The following is a 20,669-nucleotide window of genomic DNA, read 5'->3' as shown; positions in this document are numbered from 1 at the left end:
GGTTTTTTGGTTTTGTGTATATGTGTGTGTTCTTTTCCTCCAGGGCAGAGATGGGTGAACTTTTTATGTAAGGGGTCAAACAGTAAACTTTATAGGCTTTGCAGCCTATGCAGTCTTGGTCACAACTACTCAACTCTGTCTTTTAGCACAAAAGCAACCCTAGACAATACATGAGCAAATAGGTAGGATGGGTCCCAACAAAACTATTTATGGGCACTGAATATGAATTTTGCATAACCAAGTGTTGTGATTATTAATATTCTGGATTTTTTTTTCAGCAAAATAAAAACATAGAACCCATTCTTAACTCACAGGCCACACAAAACAAATGGCAGATAAGATCTGGCCCACAGGCTTTATAGTTTTCCTGCTCATTATCTATGGAAAGTTCCAAAAAAGAGAGTTCCATTCCTTTTTTTCAAAGTCTTTCCAGAGAAATCTTTCCTTGATTCATGCCTGCTCACTCTTTCCTGCTAGGAGGGTTCAGGGTCCTATGGAGACCCCATGACCACCTCACACCCCCACCACAATGATGTAAGAACAGATCCACTTACCACATGATCATGATCACTAACTTCATTACAATTTCATTCAAAATGTTGAAGAATTCCACCATCAACTTGGCCTGCTCGCCCATCTTCCCCATGGCAATGCCAAAAGCAATGAAAAACCCTATCAGACCTGTTGGGGGAATCACAGAACACAGAAGGACAAATGATAAGATATGTGTTTTCTTCTTGTTCGTAACCATCCCCTGTGTATGCAGCCACATTCTCACCACCGGCTACCCTATGAATTAAGCACTAAAAGACAGAAGTATTATGTCCCACACTGAAAATACCTTTCCCCTGCATAATTATGGCTTTCCTGAATATTTTCCACATGAGCAAGTTGAACTATAAGCAGGTTAGGTCCTTGGAGAAAATTAATTCATTTTCATTCCAAACTAAAAAGTATTCTCTTCTCTCTCTCCGCCCTACCACTCACTTATGAAGTCATGTGTAAGCAGATTCCATTAGTACATAGATTAATGATGAAAAGCTTGTTGGGACTTGGGGATTATCATGCAAGCCTTGGAGCCAATATTAGAAGAGTAGAGACCAATTAGCCAATTCAGTCTTTGCCAGGGTTATATCTGTATTAGTTTGGTGTTATCCCAAATTAATGCATGGTTGGTATATGTTTCACTCTAGGAAAATCCTAAACATGAAATTATTTTTCTATTGCTTATTTGAGAAGGAGGAAGAAATCTTGAAAAATCAAAGGGAAAGCAATGAGAAATCCAAAACAGCTGGGAAACCCCAGATGACCCAGTTTGTTTGGATTTAACCTGTTATTTATTAATTCATCATCATTTTTTCCATGGTCCAAACGGTTAGAACACTTTCTTTTTTATTGTGTGTGCTTTTTTTTTTTTTTTTTTCAGAATCATAAAACTAGAATATACTCTTTGTTATTTCCTAGCCCCTTGGCCCTCTCCTCCTTTTACTTGATGTCACTTGACTTCCATCTAAGTGCAGCCCCACCCCAGCTCCCAGGGTCGATCTAATCCCAGGCCAGGAGGGTCTGGGGAACCCTGTCCCCACCTCTTGATGTCAGTGTCAAACTGCACTAAGTCCTGGACCAAGACCAACCGCCAACCTTGGATCTTATTTCTGTGTTGTCTTTGCCTCATTCTCTGAGTATCTGTCCTGGAAACCTGCCTGATATGTTAGTTCCTCCAAGGCAAGACCCAGCTTTCTCTCTCCAGAAAATTCTCTCTGCCATCACTCTCTCTACCCCTCTTCCTCAGCATCTCACCCTGGAGTCTCATCCAGACTCCCCCAGTGTCTGGGGTGTGCTCCATGGCTAACAGATGTCCCCATACTGCCTGTGGGGGGTGGGTGTCTCTGGATTTCTGATAACCAGTCATCATGTGCCCCTCAACTACCAATCTGTGATTGCCAATCTTCGTGCTCCAATGCTAATGACTTGCATGGACTATAAACCAATGTCATTGTTCCCTTGGCAACAGGCCCTTGCTTGCCCATCTGACTTATTTTCTGCCCTGCAGTATGGGCCATCCACTCTTCCTTCTCTCCCCTTCCTCTTCCCTCTCTCCCCTTCCTCTTCCCTACACCTACTCTGTCCCACTTTGGCAGACTTTATTTCTAGCCCCTCCCTATTATATCCAGTTTCCTATAGTGTCCATTTATGTCCACAGTCTTGAGCCATATCAAGGTAAATTATAGCATTATGATTTGATTCTCTTAGAGGAAAATTCTTTCTGTCCAAACTTCTGAATTTACCTTTTCCGTAGTTACCAAAACCATTCACTTCTCATACCAAGTACATATCAACCCAGATTGTTCAACTATCCTTTGCTGGACCTTCTCTTCTTCAGAAAAAAGAATCTAGCACTTGCACTGAAATTCTTAATCCATGATATTTAATATTTCCCCCTTTTCAGCTCTTAGCCAGAAAGATTAACTAGTGACTTACAAGTCAGTTTTGGCCATAAACACAAAGGCTTAATAAGAATTAGTGTGACCTAGAATTAGAGTGACCTAGTTCTGCAGTAACAGAGGAAATCAAATTTAGGCTCATCTCAAACCCACAGAGAGGAGTTTTCTAGGTGTATGGTGAGTGATAGTCTGTGAATATCATGGCTGAGAAAAGCTAGTGTCACATGCTTAATTCCATCTGGAAATTTTAAGAGAAAATACCCAAGGTCTCAAGGTTCCAAAGAACTAGAATAAAATAGCATCCCTGGCAGGGTCAGCAGAAACTGTCCATCTCCATGAGTATAAGAGAGAGAGATGTTGAAAGGAGTAATCTCTCACAGGAGTTGACTTAAGTGGTTGAGATTGAATTGAAGTGAAGCCTAGAGTAGTCTGGAGGTTTGGGGAGTAGAGAAATGAGTCTTTGAAGAAGTGGGAGGCTGGAACCGGAGTTTTTATCTTCACTATTGCAATGCTTGATCCTCGGGACTTTCCAAAGCCAAAAAAACAAGCAAAAACCAAAAAAAAAAAAAAAGCCACCATCTCTGCCTTGGAAGACTATGGAAAGAACCTTATTTCAGCCATGATTTGTAAATGGGAAGTTTCTCAACAGTCTAACTTCCCTTAGCTTTCCAGGGCCTCAATCTGCACTTAGAAGCCCATGGCCTGCCTGTCATTTCCCTCTGTAAACACTGCCTCATTGAACTCACTCACTGGAACAGCCAGTGTTTTGTTTGAACAAAGCCCTCTTAGACTTGGTCACTGGGATTGAGCGAGTCCTGAATGGTGTTGAAACTCCCCAATACAGCCAAAGGTCATGTGACTTCCCAGAATCCACCAAGACCCTGGAAATGACCACAAAAAGTCTTCTGAATGATTCACTCCAGAGCCCTGACCCCATTACTCATGGCCACAGTACAAAACGGTGGGGCTACATTGACCGTGGGTCGTGGGGGGGTCAAGGGGAGTTGGGAACGCCTGAAAGGGCCCCAGATATCCGGACAGTGGCAAAGAAGAGCCACTCAAGGTTGGATGCGGAGGGTGTTTGCAAATCCTTCTCCTCAGAGGAACTCTCCCACTTTCTCCTTCCTCCTCTCGCCTCCCACTGATTGTCAACAATATTTATTGATCTTCTGTTGCCTGGCAACCTGGTCTGCTTATCTCTTCCCTCACTCTCACTTCCTGCCAGGTCAAAGAAAAAGACACTTTTTAGTGGTGGGGAAATCTTGCTGAGTCAACCATTCTGGATGAGTAAGGAGTACAGTTACCAAATTGAGGGAAAAAAAAGGACTACCAGATGAAATCTGAATTTCATATAAAGAATGCATTTTTTCAATACAAGTATATCCGGTGCAGTATTTGGGACATAACCCTTTAACACTATCTGTTGTTTATCTGAAATTCACATGAAATGGGCACCCTGTATATTAGCTGACACCCCTACCAAAGAGACAAGGGCATTTGATCTCTTAGATGACAAAGCGAGCTCAATCTTTTCTAAAGAGCTCTCATTCAAATCCTTAGAAAGCTCGCTCTGCATGGATCAGCATATTTCTTCCACATAGATTTCCCATTTCTCGTACCTTATAACCAAATGCCCCTCTGTCTTGGCTTGGGGACACCATTCTAGCAGCGGACTGGGTTATGGTGGGGAATGGACCCGGGGGTGGGTGGGGAGTAAACTGAGTGGGGAATATCCTCTGTGAGTTTTTCCTACTGAGCAGCTCACCTTTAATGACGAGAGCAGCTCACATGAGAAAGCACACGGCACGTACCGCTGGGCCCACATGCACAATCTCACTGAATCCTCGCAATGATCTACAAGAGAAATGCCAACTCCATGCCCACTTTACAGATGAATCTTGAGACATAGAGGAATCTGTCCACAATTAGATAATCAGTGAATGGTCCATATGGGATCTAAACAGGATCCAAACTGGTCTAACTGCAGAGTCCAAGAACCCCTGTGATGGCATGCTCAGAAGTTTCCACACTTGGGGAAAGGGCTCCCCGGAATATCAGAAAGTTAAAACAAAAGCTTCTCCTTTTGAGAAGTTCCTTTTAGCACCAATGCAACACTTCCCACTTCTAAAAGCACTGCCTTCTAAAAGACTGTGAGGACTGGGGTGGGACAGCTCCTATGCCTACACAGTCCTGGGACTCACACAAGGGTGGCTAGAAGAGAAAGAAATGAAAGACTCGGATGTGTAACCTCATGAAATGGAGAGTCAGAGAAAGTGACTGGCCAACACCAGGCAGAAAGTCGGGGGAAGTGCCCCGTGAGTGTCAGTCCCTCTCCTTCTCCGACTCCGGTCCCCACACCCCGACGACATGGTATTGCTCCTGCCTTCTCCCTTGCCCTTCATCTCAGCTCTCAGTCCCAGTTACCCTCAAATCGCTCCCCAGAGAAAGCCTCTTGCTCCACCTACAGGACAGCAGGGCGACTGGCTTTCTGAGAAGGAAACCGGGAAGGCCAGCCGTGGGGCCCCGGCAGAGGTGTCTCCCGCAAGGAGATGAAGACAAGGGTACTCACCTAAGACATTCATGCCGTCCTTGAACTCCAGGCCCTTCTTGATCACCACCTGGGTCTCCTCTGGAACCTCAGTCACAGTCTCATTCAATAGCGAGAGGACAGCATTGGTGGCATTGCCATCCTCGTCTGATGGGGGGGCCACCAGGACTTTCTTCGTCACTGTTTGGATCTAATGGGATGGAGGAAAAGAACATAAAGATGAGACGCTGTTAAAATCACCAAAATCCTAGCCAATTATGTGTTTTTAAATTCCTAACATGTCAAAAATAAGAAATGTCATAAACGAGATTATAAAATTGGGGAATATTTTATATGTCTGTGTTTGACAGGGTGATGCCTTAAGGCACAAATACAGGTGAGAAATGGCTGTCCTCATCCCATGGTAGGGACAGGATTTATAACATTCTCTTGTAGTTACTATGAGCAGTATGGTCAGTAATGGGACACAAGCTTTGAGCGAAGGGACGCCTGTCTGCTTCTTTCATTCCCGGGGAGACAATATCAAATATGAGACCCAGTTGGATGACCTGCTGGCCCCCGTGACCGGTTCTGGATCTGGCCAGGAATAGGAGGGTCTTGGTGGGGGTCAGATCAGCACCCCATGACCCACACGATTTGCTTCTCTCTGCCTGGTTTCCATCACATGGAGTCTTCACAGACCCACTTTCACGTGGGCTCCTCCCAGAGCCTGGCTCTGCTGGGGATTTCCATCTGGCTGCCAGATGTGCCAGCCACCAGCAGCCCCCACAGCAGGGAGGTGTGAGGTGGGAAGACAGCCTCTCCTTCCGGGCAATGATACCAAGACTTGCTCCATGTTCCCCAAGCATCTCTGGGCCAACAGTCCCCTAAGAAGCTCTCAAGCTGTTCCTCGACATCTGGGGCAGCCATCCTATTTTCAAAGGTGCCAGGCACTCTGCATGCTGTGAAAATGCAACGTCTGAGCCCAGAGAATCACTACCTCCCTGGGCATGAAAATAGAAGGCGTGCAGAATCCTAGAATGTCAGTGCCGGCACGTAGTAGGCAACAGATGGCTGAAGCCTGAATAGATACGGAAGAGGCGTGGAGAAGTCAAGTGACTCGTCAGACGTCATAGAGTTATTGGGACTTCAGCTCAGATGCACCGACCACCCCCGAGTTCTTTCACCACCTGTGCTGCCTGCTAAACTATACGGACACAATCTTCCAGCAGCTGAGCCCAAGGGTAAGCAAAGCTGAACAGATCAGCTCTCCTAACTGGGAGAGGGAAGTACAGCGTACATGCCCTGGGGCGGGGCAGTGCTCTGTGTTCCAACCTGACAAATTTATATATAAATTTCCCATGCACTTGTGCTGGGAGAGGAGCAGGCCAGCTGAATGTGAGCAGGCAGCTCACAGCCCCCTTGGCCTGGGCAATGATGGCCCAAAGAGAGAATGCAGGGGGGAATCTGAAGGAACGCCTCCATGGACAACAGTCATGTGCCTGGGGACAAAGTGGGGACCATAGCCAAATACAGGCCTATTCTGAGAAGGCTAAAAAAGCTAAAGCTCAGGAGTAATGGCCATGTGTGTGCTCAGCCACGTCAGTCTTATCCGACTCTTTGTGGCCCCATGGACCGTAGCCTGCCAGGCTCCTCTGTCCCCAGGACTCTCCAGGCAAGATTACTGGAGTGGGTTGCCATTCCCTTCTCCAGGGGATCTTTCTGATCCAGGGATCAAACCCATGTCTCTTGAGTCTCTTGCACTGGCAGGCGGATTCTTTACCACTAGTGCCACCACAGCCAACGGCCTGAATGAATGGTGGCCTCCAGGATCAGGTGGCCAGGTATACCACGTTCATGCGACATCTGTCTACCTCTTATGTCAACAAGAGCCCCTCAAGACTCACAGGGCTGAGTAACCCTAGGACAGAGAGCTAGTAGTTACTAAACCAGGATTCAAAGTGAGTTCTATTGACTCCAAAATACAGCTCCCAAAGAGCACAGGTGAGTGGCTTGAGCTGGAGGCCAGGTGCTAGGGATGCTACCACTGAGATGGGGTTCTCTGCCTTTCTTTCTGGCAATGCCACGGTGGTCTAAGCATTCTCTGTCTTCCAACCCTCTTCAAGACCCTCCTAAGCCATTGGGATTGCCCATGGGTTAAGCTCCCTTTCATCTGGGCTGCCCGGAGACTGGCCTACGAAATCTGCACCCTCCCTCAGCCTGAGGTAAAATATTCCACATTTTTTTTTTTTTCCCGGTAGTCCTAACCCAAAGGGACCATGTCCTTGGGCTTCGCTGGAGGATGAAGAGCTCACTCCTCATGTGAATTTTGCCAGTGGAGGGGTGGATCCAGGGCTGGGCGGGGCAGGGAATGGCCCGATCGTCTATCCTGGTGCTGCCCCCCACCCCCCAGTGCCCTTTGCTCAGAGCAGCAACATGCAGAGATTGCCCATCGACCAGACAGCTCGGGAAGCGTGAGCATGGCTGACACCACAGAACTCTCCTCTAGCTCACATCCACAGCTCTGGGGGCCTGCCTGCTTCTCAGTCCTGCCCCAGTCACTCAGACAAAAGAGGCTCCTTCTTGCATGGAGCATGGTCGTGATTGGGTACCGGAGGGAAGCCCAAATCTGTCCCTCTCCCCTCCCTCCGATACTGCTCCCACCCCAGGTCTCCTACCGGCTTGGCCTCCAGCTGCTCCAGCTCCAGGGAGCTCTTTCCAAAACGTTAAGAATAGACTTGGCACCTGGTTGTGTCCATCGCCCCAAAGCCAGCAAGCTCGTCTTTCTAAACAGGCTGGCTGAGGGGCAGGGGCATTAGAGAGAGGGTACCCAGAAGCACCCCTTCCCTAGCCTGTTTCATTCTTTTTTTTTAATCTGTGACTGCTTGCAGGACAAAGAATGTTTTTATTGTCTTAAATGTATTTATTTATGGCTGCACTGGGTCTTCATTGCTTTCTCTAGTTGTGGTGAGTTGGGGCTCCTCTTCTTTGGGGCGTGAGGGCTTCTCGTGGCCGTGGCTTCTCTTGTTGCGAAGCACGGGCTCTACGTTACGCAGGCTTCAGTAGCTGCAGCACTCGGACTCAGCAGTCACGGCGCATGGGCTCAGCCACGCCGTGGCACATGGAATCTTCCCAGACCGGGGGCCACACCCATGTCCCCTGCACTGGCAGGTGGACTCCCGTCCACCACACCATCAGGGGAGTCCCCTAGTCAGTTTCTGGTCACTCCCCACTCAACTTCTCCTGCCTGGGATGGTTCCTTTAATATAGCTCCTTGCTACAAGTGCAAGTGAGCCTTGCAATGAGCCATCCAAAGTGGCCTTGGAAGGCAGAGACCTTATTCCAGATTCATCCAGAGTGCAGTGGCTCAGCAGTGGGTGGCAATGGCACCTTGAGGGCAGCTGGGAATGCAGACTTCTCTTCTCTGTAACCTGTTTCCTAAATTTATTCTTCTGTGAGTCACTGGAAATGGCTGAAGGAGGTTCCTTGGTTCTAATTTACTTCCAACCAGGGCTAATGGGAACTGAGGTATATTCTAACCTAAACTAACTTTGGGTCTAGACGGCTGGCTGTCTGTTGAGGGGGGTCTGGGCAGCTGACTCAGTGGATTTACTTGAGAGAGGCTAGGATTTGGGACCCGGGACCCGGGACCCTTTGCTGCCATGCTTGCACCGAGGCAAATGTCTCCTCAAGCAACGGTAAAAAGAAGCTCTCAGGGACTAAAGACAACTGCAGGCATGCACAGTTGAGGCAAATTATGGACAACATAATGCAAAAAGACCCAAAACCCAACTGCCACTTCTGAGGTTTCTGGAACAAAAGCAGGGTACCAGGCATGACCCCTGCACACAGCACCACCAAGGGAGTGGGCAGACCACCCAAGGCACCCTACTGGCCTAACCCCTGGACTACCCTACCCTCACCCAATTTAAGGGACCCGCTTGTCTTGCACCCCTGCACTCCCCCAACCCCTGCCCCCCGCCCCCACCACACACATTCAGGGACAGAACAAGAGAAGCTGTTACTTGTTCTCACTCCCTCCAGCTGCAGCCTGAGGTCAAATAAAGCCTTGCCTAAATTTCTCATATGACCTCTTATCAATTTCTAGAGTCTAAGAACTCTGGCCAGTAACATATCCAGCAGAATCAACATTTTTTAAAAATTGTGTGTTAAAAAAACAGACATGCGTGTATGCAGTTGGTAGGAGTATATACTGCTACAAATTTTGTAGGACCATTTTTTATAACATGAGCAAATTCAAAATATCAACTCTTTGGCAGGGCATGTTTTGCTTCTAAAATTTATCCTTTAGAAATACTACACAACAACAGAAAAAGAGATGGCACTAAAACACTGTTAAACAAGAAAGTAGAATGTAACACTGTATGTATGATGCAATATTCCCAGATTGATATTTTTTTATTCTATACACACATACACAATATATATGTGACAAATATATATATATATATTTATAGGAGGAAACATGAGTAGCCTAGGGAAGGGACATGGGGACTTGAATTTTTACTTTATGTGCATTCAGAAATTTCTTTAAATTTCTACAATCCTCAAATATTACTTTGTCAATAGTATTAATTTGATGAATACCCAATTACTGGGCCCATTCTGGAGATTCTGATTCTGTAGAACATAAATAAGCATTTTGAAATGGACCACACGTGGTTTTGCTACATTGCTAAGATTGAGAACCACCGAACTCTAGAGGGTTGTGGGCAAGGGTGATAAAAATGTGCCTGTGGATGATACAGAGACAAGAACCAAAAAGAAGAAAAAGAGACAAACAGGAAAAAGGAGAAGAGAGATTCCGGAGCTAAATGCTATTAAAAGTACTGCAAAAGAAATGGAAGTTAAAAAAAAAAAAAAGACTAAGCGACTCCTATCAGAAAATTCTGCCCCAGAGGATCCCCCACACTTAGGCAGAGACATAAATATGAAACAAATTATTGCCCACAGCTGGTTTGCTGAAATAGTCTCAAAGTTATCACCTGCATAACTTAAGAGTTTGGAGAAGCAAGACTATCAGAACTCTGGGTTACCTGCTGAAAACAGGCTTGGACAAGGTTTTCAGGGAAGAGGTTCCGAATAAGGTCCAAAAAGGCATCTAAACTGGACACTTCATCGTTCTTCTTCCCAGGCCCCAGTTGCTTCTTGAGTTTGGGGTTCCCTGGGTGGATGGCCAGGACAAGGATGACCCCCAACACCGCAGCAATGATGGTTGTGGACATGTAGTACACCATAGCTCTTGTGCCTAAGCGGCCGCTGGCTTTAGCATCCAGGCCTGACAACCCTGGATAGAAAAAGAAATCCAGAAGGATTAGTTCCATCATCTTCCTGTTACTTGCCCCTGTCTGCATACCTATAGCTTCCCCAGGTGCTCAGTGGTAAAGAATCCGCCTGCAATGCAGGGGACCTGGGTTTGATCCCAAGGTTGGGAAGATTCCCTGGAGGAGAAAATGGCAACCCACTCCAGTATTCTTGCCTGGAGAATCCCCATGGACAGAGGAGCCTGACGGCCTACAGTCCATGGGGTCGCAAACAGTCGGACACCACTGAAGCTACTTGGCACGCATACCTATAACCAACCCCCGGCTTTGTATTACTCAAATGTATTAATGATTAATTAAACCTCCTTCAACTGAATATTTGGTCAACGCCACAGTTTATGATTCAATTTTCCAAGGATATTTTTGAGGTTCTAGAGGGTGGTGCTAGTGGTAAAGAATCTGCCTGCCAATGCAGGAGACGCAAGAGACACAATTCTATCCCTGTGTCAGGAAGACCCCTTGGAGGAAACAGCAACCCACTCCAGTATTCTTGCCTGGAAAATCCCATGGACAGAGGAGCCTGGTGGGCTGCAGTCCATGGGGGTCATAAGAGTCAGACACGACTGAGCAACTTGATCAGACGCACACAGGGAACTGGGAAGAGTTGGAGAACATCTGGTCCAGGGTTTATAAATGGGTTGGTGACAACATTTTTTTCAGCCTGTGATAGTGAAAGTTGAATGCTCTATTCAATTTTCGATTCTGAGATTATGTCCTTCCCACTTCTTAAGTATTAAGAAATCCTTTCCTTATAAAGTGGTGATGCTGGTACATACTAGGTTTTTTTTGTTTGTTTGTTTGAAGGTCCTCACTTAGGGAAACAAAAGGTTGGTAGCCCTATGTATTCAAAATCTCTTTTGAATACATTGAGCGAGTGAGTGAGTGAAGTCGCTCAGTCATGTCTGACTCTTTGCGACCCCGTGGACTGTAGCCTACCTGGCTCCTCCGTCCATGGGATTCTCCAGGCAAGAATACTGGAGTGGGTTGCCATTTCCTTCTCCAGGGGATCTTCCCATCCCAGAGATCGAACCCATGTCTCCTGAATTACAGGCAGATGCTTTAACCTCTGAGCCATCAGGGAAGCCCCTGATGAATACGGGTCACAAAATCCAAAGTCTGGGAAAATGGAAGTGGTTCTAGCACAGCCCTATCACTCCTCACAGATGAAACCTGATGGAGACCATGTTTTCTGACCTTGTGTAGGGATGTGAGAACACATGCACAGAACACCCAGCATGGGTGGAAGCTCCATCAATATCTCAGAAGCTTCTGTGATGGTTAGCAGAAACTCCAAGCAAGTCACAAAAACTCCAGCCTTCACTGGGTTTTTTTCCAGTAGTTTCTTCAGTTGTTCTACTTCCTGGTTTCAGTTCCTGCTTTTACAGACTGAGACATGCAACGTTTACTGGGCATCAGTCTTTTTTGCTATGGAGGAGGAAACTATTATTGACATTAACTTTTCTGAATGAAGCTGACCCATATATGACCTATTTGTCCTTACAGTCAATCTGAAGTCTAACTCTAGCTAATGGAAATGAAACTTCCTTACTGGGTTGGCTAATGTACAATCTATTAAACAGGCATGGAAAACAAATTTCTCTGGTTTCAAAAGGAGCTTTTAAAGTAAAATACAGCTTCATGCAGTCTGAGGCTGAATGCTAAGACCTTCCTGACACTGAGTGCCAGCTCTTTCCCTCACTGGATTCATTGGCCAACCAGCTATGAGGCTGTAACAGCTGAATCTCTTGGAGTTACCAGAGCTTCACTACATTCATAAGGTGGACGGTCTAGAACAGATTTCTCAAGATCACCCAGCCTGTTGGTCCCCCAGATGCAAACCAAAGCCCAGCTCTTCATCCCTAACCCAGAGTTTAGTCTCTAAAATTCAATGATTTCAACAACATTTGAGTAATATTTGGTAAGGAGGAAACTACCTGTATAAGCCCAGGGAGGAGAAAAAATAAAATCCTTTCAAATGAAACAACTCTGAACCAAAAAATAAGTAGACATGAACTACACATTAAGGGTATCTTTCTTCTGAAACACTCCAAGAGTTTATCTAGTATTTCATTTATCTTTAATAACCACTTCCCTCTACACTCAATTAAATATTAAAGAAAAAACTTCTTTTTCTACGTGTTATCTTTGTCAGTTTCTGAACAAATACAATTTAGAAAACGAGAAAAGTGTACATTAAAAATTAACATCTCTAGAGATGATCACTTTTAACATGTGGTTATTTCCTTTTTATCTTTTGTCGCTACACAGACAGATGGACCGACCAAACTCTTTTTCTTAGGGTTGCTTATTTCAGTTTTAGAGTTAGGAAAATCAAGACTCTGAAGAGAAATGACACAGAAGATGATCAGATTCATTGATTCAACCAAATTGAGATTTTATGGTCAGTCCAAAAGCTAGAGGAGTATGACCCACTTTGACCCAGTGCCAGAGAAGTGGTCTTACCTGTGATTAAACTGGAGATAATGAGAGGGAGAATGAGCATTTTCAGCATCCTCATGAGTATATCCCCTGGGAAGGCTATTAACATAACCACATCTGGGTGGATAGGAGATGCCAAGCGAAGAAGTCCTCCACATACTGCCCCCAGGATAACACCTATAAGGAAGGAGAAAAAATATGAATCTATTTTTTGCCCTCATCAAATGAAGAGCTCTAGGGATATAGTTGGGAGAAGGCAATGGCACCCCACTCCAGTAGTGTTGCCTGGAAAATCCCATGGATGGAGGAGCCTCTGGTAGGCTGCAGTCCATCGGGTCGCTAAGAGTTGGACACGACTGAGCGACTTCACTTTCACTTTTCACTTTCATGCATTGGAGAAGGAAATGGCAACCCACTCCAGTGTTCTTGCCTGGAGAATCCCATGGACGGAGAAGCCTGGTAGGCTGCAGTCCATGGGGTCACACAGAGTCGGACACGACTGAAGCGACTTAGCACCAGCAGCAGCAGCAGGGATATAGTTCAGTAACATTAACTTTTCTCGTACCTCTCTATTATCAGATGATGATTAACACATAACAAAAATACCATTAGAAAAGTGAAGTTAATTTTGTTGACTTGTGAGAAAATGTTTTCTATCTCCAACTCTTTGAAAAGGCCACACTGGAAGAGTCAAGAAGAGCCTTCTGAAGGCTCTGTGGGAAATATAACCTGGCAACTTGATCCCAATTTCTTTAGGATATCATCCACTTGCAGAGTCAGAGATTGTCAGTAGAAATAACCCACAACATCAGATATGATTCTCTTCCCAGCCTAGGCTGGGTACATGCCATGGTGTCTAATATATTTCTTATATTTTAAACTGAATATCAGACAAAAGGAACATTTATGTGACCAAACTGGCGTTAGTTTTCTTTTTTCTACTTCCAGTCATTTGCCCATGGCTCATCCTCAAAGAGCTTTGTCTTTGATTGCTATGTCCTGATACATAATCTTGAAACGTGTTGATCTTAAGGGAGATCAAGGAGGGTGTCTAAAAATATAAGATTTGGGAGGAAACAATTTGAGCAGAAAAGCTACCAGGAGCCTTTCGCTTTGTATACTCAAGGATTCCACAACAAAACCTTGGATCGCTCCAAACTGGTGGCTCACATAAGCCACCCTTGTGGAAACCACAAATGGGGTCATAAGCATGACTAGAGTCGGGGAGGGAGGCAGGGGCATCCTTGGTACATGGCTATGGGATTAACCCCAGAGATGCAAAGAGAGTACGTAACACGGCCGGAAATCTGATATTTTTTTCTTCCACAAGTGAAGAGCACACTTTTTAAAAACTTACGATGAATGAAATTTCATCCTTTCTGTGGAGGGTAACCCTTGGAAAACCCTACCATGTCTGCGGTTTTCTTCTATTAAGTGAACTGAGCTGGGGCAAATGTCCACTCCCAACAGTAGTCCACTGACACCCAAGATGACTGGCTCAAAGGAGAGGGCGTGAAATGCCGTGGTTTCAGCACAAGAAACTGCAATTTCCCCCATTTTCAATAAATCCTGGTTGAAAACCCAAGGCCAAGTCTATGTCAACCGTCACACAAAAGTACAACCAGAGCCTGGGTGAGACCTGAAGCAGAGGAGTAAGGCTTCTGAGGTGGAGCTGGAGCAGGTCAAAGCTTCAGGACAAGCCTCTTCCACACTGACCTTGTTAGCTACCGTGCTAACTGAATCTAAGTTAATGAAGTGCATGGAGAATGTGAATCCTTGGAGTCCTGTTGGTGAGGTTTTGGCAACTGTTGCCTTTATCAAGATGCAGGTACTTCTCTAAATGTGGTATACTGATCATCTGCTTTGGAATCACCTAGAAGGTTTAAGGGGCTTCCCCAGTGGCTTAGTGGTAAAGAATCTGCCTGCCATGCCCAAGGTATAGGAGATGTGGGTTGGATCCCTGGGTGAGGAAGATCCCCTGGAGGAGGGCATGGCAACCCACTCCAGTATTCTTGCCTGGAAAATCCCATGGACAGAGGAGCCTGGCGGGCTACTGTCCCTATTGTCACAAAGGGCTGGACATGAGTGAAGCGACTGAGTGCACGCACACACACACACATACGCACACATGCACAGAAGGTTTAAGATGCAGATTCCAAGGTCTCATGCAAATGGCCCACAGCACAGTCTGTGAGCAGGACCCGGGAATCTGCATGCTCATTTACCCACAGAAACTGGTCGTGCTCACTGGAATCTGAGATCCACTAGAACCCCAAGGAAGAAATCATGGCTGGGGCAGGTGAAAGGGAAAAGAGTCTCACTGAGGCGGCTGTGCCAGGGAAAAGGTGGGGTTAGGCAGCACGTGTGGCTTGCTTTCTGGGTTAGAGTGCCTGCTGCCAGAACCAGCTTCCACACAGAGCCAGGAGAGACCCGGGGCGGAGGAGTGGGTGGGGCCACCTATCTCCTACCAAACACAGTCAGGGTGAGCAGGAGATTCTTCCCCAGCTTGTCGCACAAGCGCAGCCCCAGATGCCGTGGCTTTGGCTCCTCCGCACTCAGGTGGCTGTCGTGCATCCGTACTTCCACCTGCTTGGGCATGTTGTTGGCACTGAAACAGAAGTGAAGGCAGTGGTTAGAGTCTGCTGGGCACTGCCTCTCTGCAGTTTGAAGGGCTCAGGATGTAGAAGGCAAAACAGCCTCCCCAGGCACAGCTGGGATTCCGGAATCACTGGCAGGGAAGTAAAAAGTCAAAGAAACTCAGGGTGCCCTGGGTGATAGTTCACCTGTAAGCAGGACACCAGGACACACCAAATGCCAACGAACTAGGTGCTTTTATCCCTATTTTCTTGAATCATCGCAGGAAAGGCATCACACAGGCAGTGGAAGGTTCTTCCAAGAGTCCCATGGTAACTCTCCAAGGCAAGTGTCCCTACCCCATTTCACAGAAAGTAATTTGTCCAGATATGTCTGGTTCCAAAATCTGAGCCCTTTCATTCTTGTATCAAGAACAAAAAGATGACTTTTTAATAATCTAAGGTCAGGAAAGTAACAGCCTGAGTCATTGCTAAATTAAATGCCTCTGAGCTCCAGTCTTCCCCATCCTGGACATGGAAAACTCAGACATGCTAGTAGTCCAAGTTCTACCTTTCTTTTGGAAAAGATGATTTTTCTAGTTAAAAAAAAATTGATTCCATTGTGGTTTTTAAAAGGTCACTTGCATTATCAGGACTCCTCTGAGCTGCCCAAGAGTCATGCTCCTCAGTGTCAAAGAAGCATCTCTCTAAGCAGCCTGTGATCGCCTCCAACTGCAGATGCATCCCAGTCCTCTTCCAGAAAAACCCCACGTGAACCCAAGCTCTGCTAAGTCATCCATCAGAGACTCTGCCAGGACAATGAGTAGATTGTCTCTTTTTTCCAGCTCTGTCACTTCCTGGGCCAAAAAGATTTCAAGTTTAAGCCTGGGGACCAACACAGGGAGGCCAGTTTTTTTTTACTTTGACATCTTAGGACATTTCTGTTAGCTGTCATTTATACTACCATCATGCAACAAACAAAAAAAAGATCTTTAACACCTTGAAAGACAAGTCACAGTCTCTGAATAAACAACTATTTCTGGGGGCGCTAGTGGTAAAGAACCTGCCTGACGATGCAGGTAGACCCTAAGAGATGCCGGTTCGATCCCTGGGTTGGGAAGATCCCCTGGAGGAGGGCATGGCAACCCACTCCAGTATTCTTGCTTGGAAAATCCCATGGTCAGAGGAGCCTGGTGGCCTGTGGTCCACAGGGTAGCAAAGAGCTGGACACAACTGATTCACCTTAGCACACATGCCTTTCTTCAAGATAAACAGGTATCAGCCTTCCCCAGATATTGCCACCACATACTGGAGAGACATTCCTTTGAAGTCAACACCAATCTGCAGACTAGTGGTTTGAAATCACTGGTTATACTGGAAATAGTGTGGATTTTGGAATCAGAGAGCCTGGGTTCAAATCATGACTCTATCACTTGCTAGCTGTGTGGTTTATAGAAAGAAGGGCTCGGGACTTCCCTGGTGGTCCAGTGATTAACAATCTGCCTTCCAGCTCAGGGGGAATGTGTTTGACCCCTGGTCAGGGAACTAAGATCCCACGTGCCATGAGGCAACTAAGTCCACATACCGAAACTAGTGAGCCCAGGGTCTCAACTAGAGAGCCTGTACTGCAAACTACAGAGCCCAGGCACTCTGGAGCCTGCAGACCACAGCTGGAGAGAAGCCTGTGTGGCTTCAAGGAAGAGTCCTCGTGCCATAACACCTGACATACCCATAAATAAACAAATATTCTCTAAAAAAAAAAGAAAAAGGAAAGAAAGGCTCGAGGCCTACCTTGTGGAAGTTAAACATGATGATGTGTGTTAGGCAGCCAGCACGCATGGTCCCTTTCTCCAGGGAATATTCACGACAAGTGTGACATTTAACTTAGGGGACCCATCCAGTTGCACCACCATTCAAGACACCGTTAGGGACTTATAGCCATATGGTTTCCATAATGTAGTGGTTATCACGTTTGCCTAACACGTGAAAAGTCCCCAGTTCAAAACAGGTCAGAAACAATCTTTGGAGAAGGAAATGGCAATCCACTCCAGTACTCTTGCCTGGAAAATCCTGTGGAGGGAGGAGCCTGGTAGGCTACAGTCCATGGGGTTGCAAAGAGTTGGACACGACTGAGTGACTTCTCTTTCTTTCTTTCAAGACACCAAGCTTAGCTTCTGGACTCTCAGAATCAAGACCAGGGACCCAATACAATGTCTTACTTTTTCTTAACAAACTGCTTAATGTACTTGCTTCTAAAATATTTTAAAATTAGGAATAATGTAGCAAGGTCTGGTGGAACACTCAGATGAAAACATTAGTCAAAATAAAAGCATCTTAGTCTTCCTACAGTGGCCTAATTTTCTACTCATCTAGTTAGTTTGCGGGCACCCCCCGACTATCTGGCATGTGTGTATGTTAATGATCATTCAGGCAGTCTAAAGAAAACAGGGCAGGAAGTTCACTGCAAGCAGACAAGGGCTGTCTGACCAGCAAGCAGTAAAGACCATTTCCTCCCATCACCAAATAAAACAGACGGAAAAGTTCTTTTTACAGCACAGCAGGGAAAATGATCAAAACGATCTTTTTAACCTGGATGGACCATATTTCCATGCTTGCATTAGGATCTTTTTATAATTTTAAACACTTTTCTAGCCAATAATCTGAAGCTGTAAACCAGGAAATTGCCAATAAAGAATGGCGGCCATACGTGTTCTGAAATGGTGAATGCATTCGTTAGCCAGCCCTTGGCAAAATACTCTATGAGCGCCTCAAGAGCGTAATCCCCTGCCTTCTGTTTCATTTGAAGCCCTCCTGCCACTTAAGTTAGAATCATGGTTGGTATTTCAGTGAGACTATCAAGTATTTAAACCAGACATTCTGGCAAGATCCATACGACGTAATGAAAGCGTCAGGCATCAAGACAGCCACATCCAAGGAAAAACACACAAATATTAGGTTAACGTCCACACCCCGTCAAGCAGTGTGGTTGGATGCCTGTTGGCCACCCTTCTGAGTCACACAAAATCTCTGTTTAACGATTTGTCTTTTAAGCCACGGCAAAACATCTCTGAAGCCCAGAATCAAAACAGCCACATCAAAGTGGGCAGCATCAAAATCTCATGAACCCACAAGTATTTATTGAGAGGATGCCTGTGACTTGCCCACTTGGAATTAAACACGCACTCCAAGCTCGAAGGAGCTTCTAACATCTGCGTGTAGAAAATCATCGTTAAAGTGCATCAGGACCTCGGCTTGCCTCTGGGGATGCAGGGAGTCCGCCAAGAACTCTTTGTAAAAATCCTTGACAAGTCTAAGTGATCCCTACACCCGCCAAGAACACAAAGAGAGCTTGAAATGGAGAATATTATAGAACATAACATTAAATGGCATGGTACAGCATAATACGGAGCTGCTTCTAAGCCTTATATATCCTCAGAAGAAGAGACACATCGCTTTGTTTTTATTTTGTATTTACCATTTCTAATCATCTTTAGGGTTGGATAGCATCACCAATTCAATGGACATGAACTTGGGCATACTCAGGGAGACAGTAAGGGACAGGAAGGCCTGGCATACTCCAGTCCATGGGGTAGCAAAGAGTAGGACCCGACTTAGCAGCTGAATAACAGCAATCATTTTTATTCCTTCCTATGGTTGTAAGGTTTTTTCCCTTCTAGTTTTACTGAGATATAAATGACACACAGCACTGTATAAGTTTAAGGTAAGCAGCATAAAGATTTGATTTATATACAACGTGAAGTGATTATCACAGTAAGTTTAGAAAACATCCATCATCTCATATATGTACAAAGTTAAAGAAATAGAAAACACATTTTTCCTTGTGATGAGAACCTTTAGGATTTACTCTCAACAACTTTTATATATAACATACAGCAGTGTTATTATATTTATCACGGTGTACATTACATCCATGGAACAGATACAGTTTTTCATATGACTTTACACACATCCACAGCTATATGGATGCTGGTTACTGAATGTACCTGGTAACAAGGATAACAAGGATACCTGGTATTTACTGAGGACTCTGTGTGTCAGACACGACAGTCGGTAATGAGTAAGGTATAATCCTTGCCCTTAAGGAGTTCATATGTGGAACGCAAAGTACAGGGTCTGGTACTTGTCTCCTTACATACTGGCCATGATAAGATCCTGTACAGGATACTATGGGACCTGGTAAGAATGGTGCCTAACCTAGCTTTGGGGAAGAAGAAGAAAGTTCAAGAAAGGTTCCCAGGAGGGACTGATACCAGAGCTGGATCTTAAAGGATGGATTTAAACGTCTACATCCTCCACCACTCTTCAAACCCTGAGAGCAGGACTGTGTTCTTTAACACCTGGCCCCAAGCACTTGATAAATGTTTGTTCAAAGAAACAATGAACCAGAAAGCAGCTATACAGGGCACTGTGCTTCCTCCTGGGAACCAGGTCCTTCTACAGTAGCTGGCAGCATACCAGCTAGCAACCCTCTCACCATTCTGCATTTATTCCACAAGTTCCTGTTGGGCATATATTACAGGCCCCATGCTGTTACAGGTGCTAAAATAACACAATAGGCAAAAGAGACAAAGCCCTTGCTCTCGCAGGATATACATTTTAGTGGAGAACAAAGAAATGAATAAATATATTTCAAGTGGAGATAACATGCTAGGAAGAGGGTGACATGCAGAAAGAAGACAGAGCTATTTTGCATCAGCTGGTCAGGAAAGGGAGCTTCTGTGATAAAGGGCATTTGACCAGAAACCTGGAGGAATGAGGGGTCTCCTAAATTAAGAATGCAGTTTGTCTAGAGCTTAGCAAAATAAATGAAATACACACAATTTAGGAATGTATTTGTCCAAACTAGCGCCTGAAGCTCCCGCCAGATGCCAATTCTGGTGTCCACATGTTGGTTTTTAGCACAGACACAGATTGAAACAAAAGTCAAGGCAGTAATGCTACATCTCATTATCATCGTGAATATGGCGGATTTCAACGACTGTCCCAGCTTCAAGAGAAATGAATTCCAGAGAAATGTGAGTTGGACCCAGGAGGAAGGTTGAGGTCACAGCAGCCTGCAGATTTGCTACCCTGGCAATGAACAGGAAGGGCAAGGCCTGATCTAGGTAAGTCTGTTGGATAAACACAGTAAGTTAATCCAAGTACACACACTTATCCTTATATTAATACTCCATTCCTATGTGGCTATGCAGATGGGACTAGGTAATAAGGATTCTGAAAGCCCAAGTGTGAGGCTTGGTTCTACCAAATCCATCAAGCCTGATGCTCTCCCCAAACTGTTCATCACCTCTGTTTCTACTTGAGTACCTTCTGGATGGAA

General features: G+C 45.5%; 1 protein-coding gene across 6 annotated transcripts in view; it reads right to left on the bottom strand.

Moving 5' to 3' along the window:
- Positions 1–20,669, bottom strand: part of SLC1A2 (solute carrier family 1 member 2) — a 114,393-nt gene that overhangs the window by 50,473 nt on the left and 43,251 nt on the right. For all 6 annotated transcript variants that reach the window (XR_011467011.1, XM_070383553.1, XM_070383552.1 and 3 more), the window contains 5 exons: positions 15,224–15,363; positions 12,780–12,932; positions 10,029–10,279; positions 5,014–5,182; positions 555–681 (listed from right to left, as the gene is read on the bottom strand). Coding sequence is in view for 5 of the 6 variants with exons in the window: in XM_070383553.1 (XP_070239654.1) it covers positions 555–681; positions 5,014–5,182; positions 10,029–10,279; positions 12,780–12,932; positions 15,224–15,363 (840 nt within the window). In the remaining variant the exon portion in view is untranslated. The remainder of the gene's footprint in view (positions 1–554; positions 682–5,013; positions 5,183–10,028; positions 10,280–12,779; positions 12,933–15,223; positions 15,364–20,669) is intronic.

The sequence above is a fragment of the Bos mutus genome, chromosome 15 (assembly GCF_027580195.1).
Source record: "Bos mutus isolate GX-2022 chromosome 15, NWIPB_WYAK_1.1, whole genome shotgun sequence".
Classification (NCBI taxonomy): Eukaryota; Metazoa; Chordata; class Mammalia; order Artiodactyla; family Bovidae; genus Bos; species Bos mutus.
The sequence above is the reverse complement of the archived record's forward strand: the minus strand, read 5'-3'. Positions and strand labels throughout refer to the sequence as shown.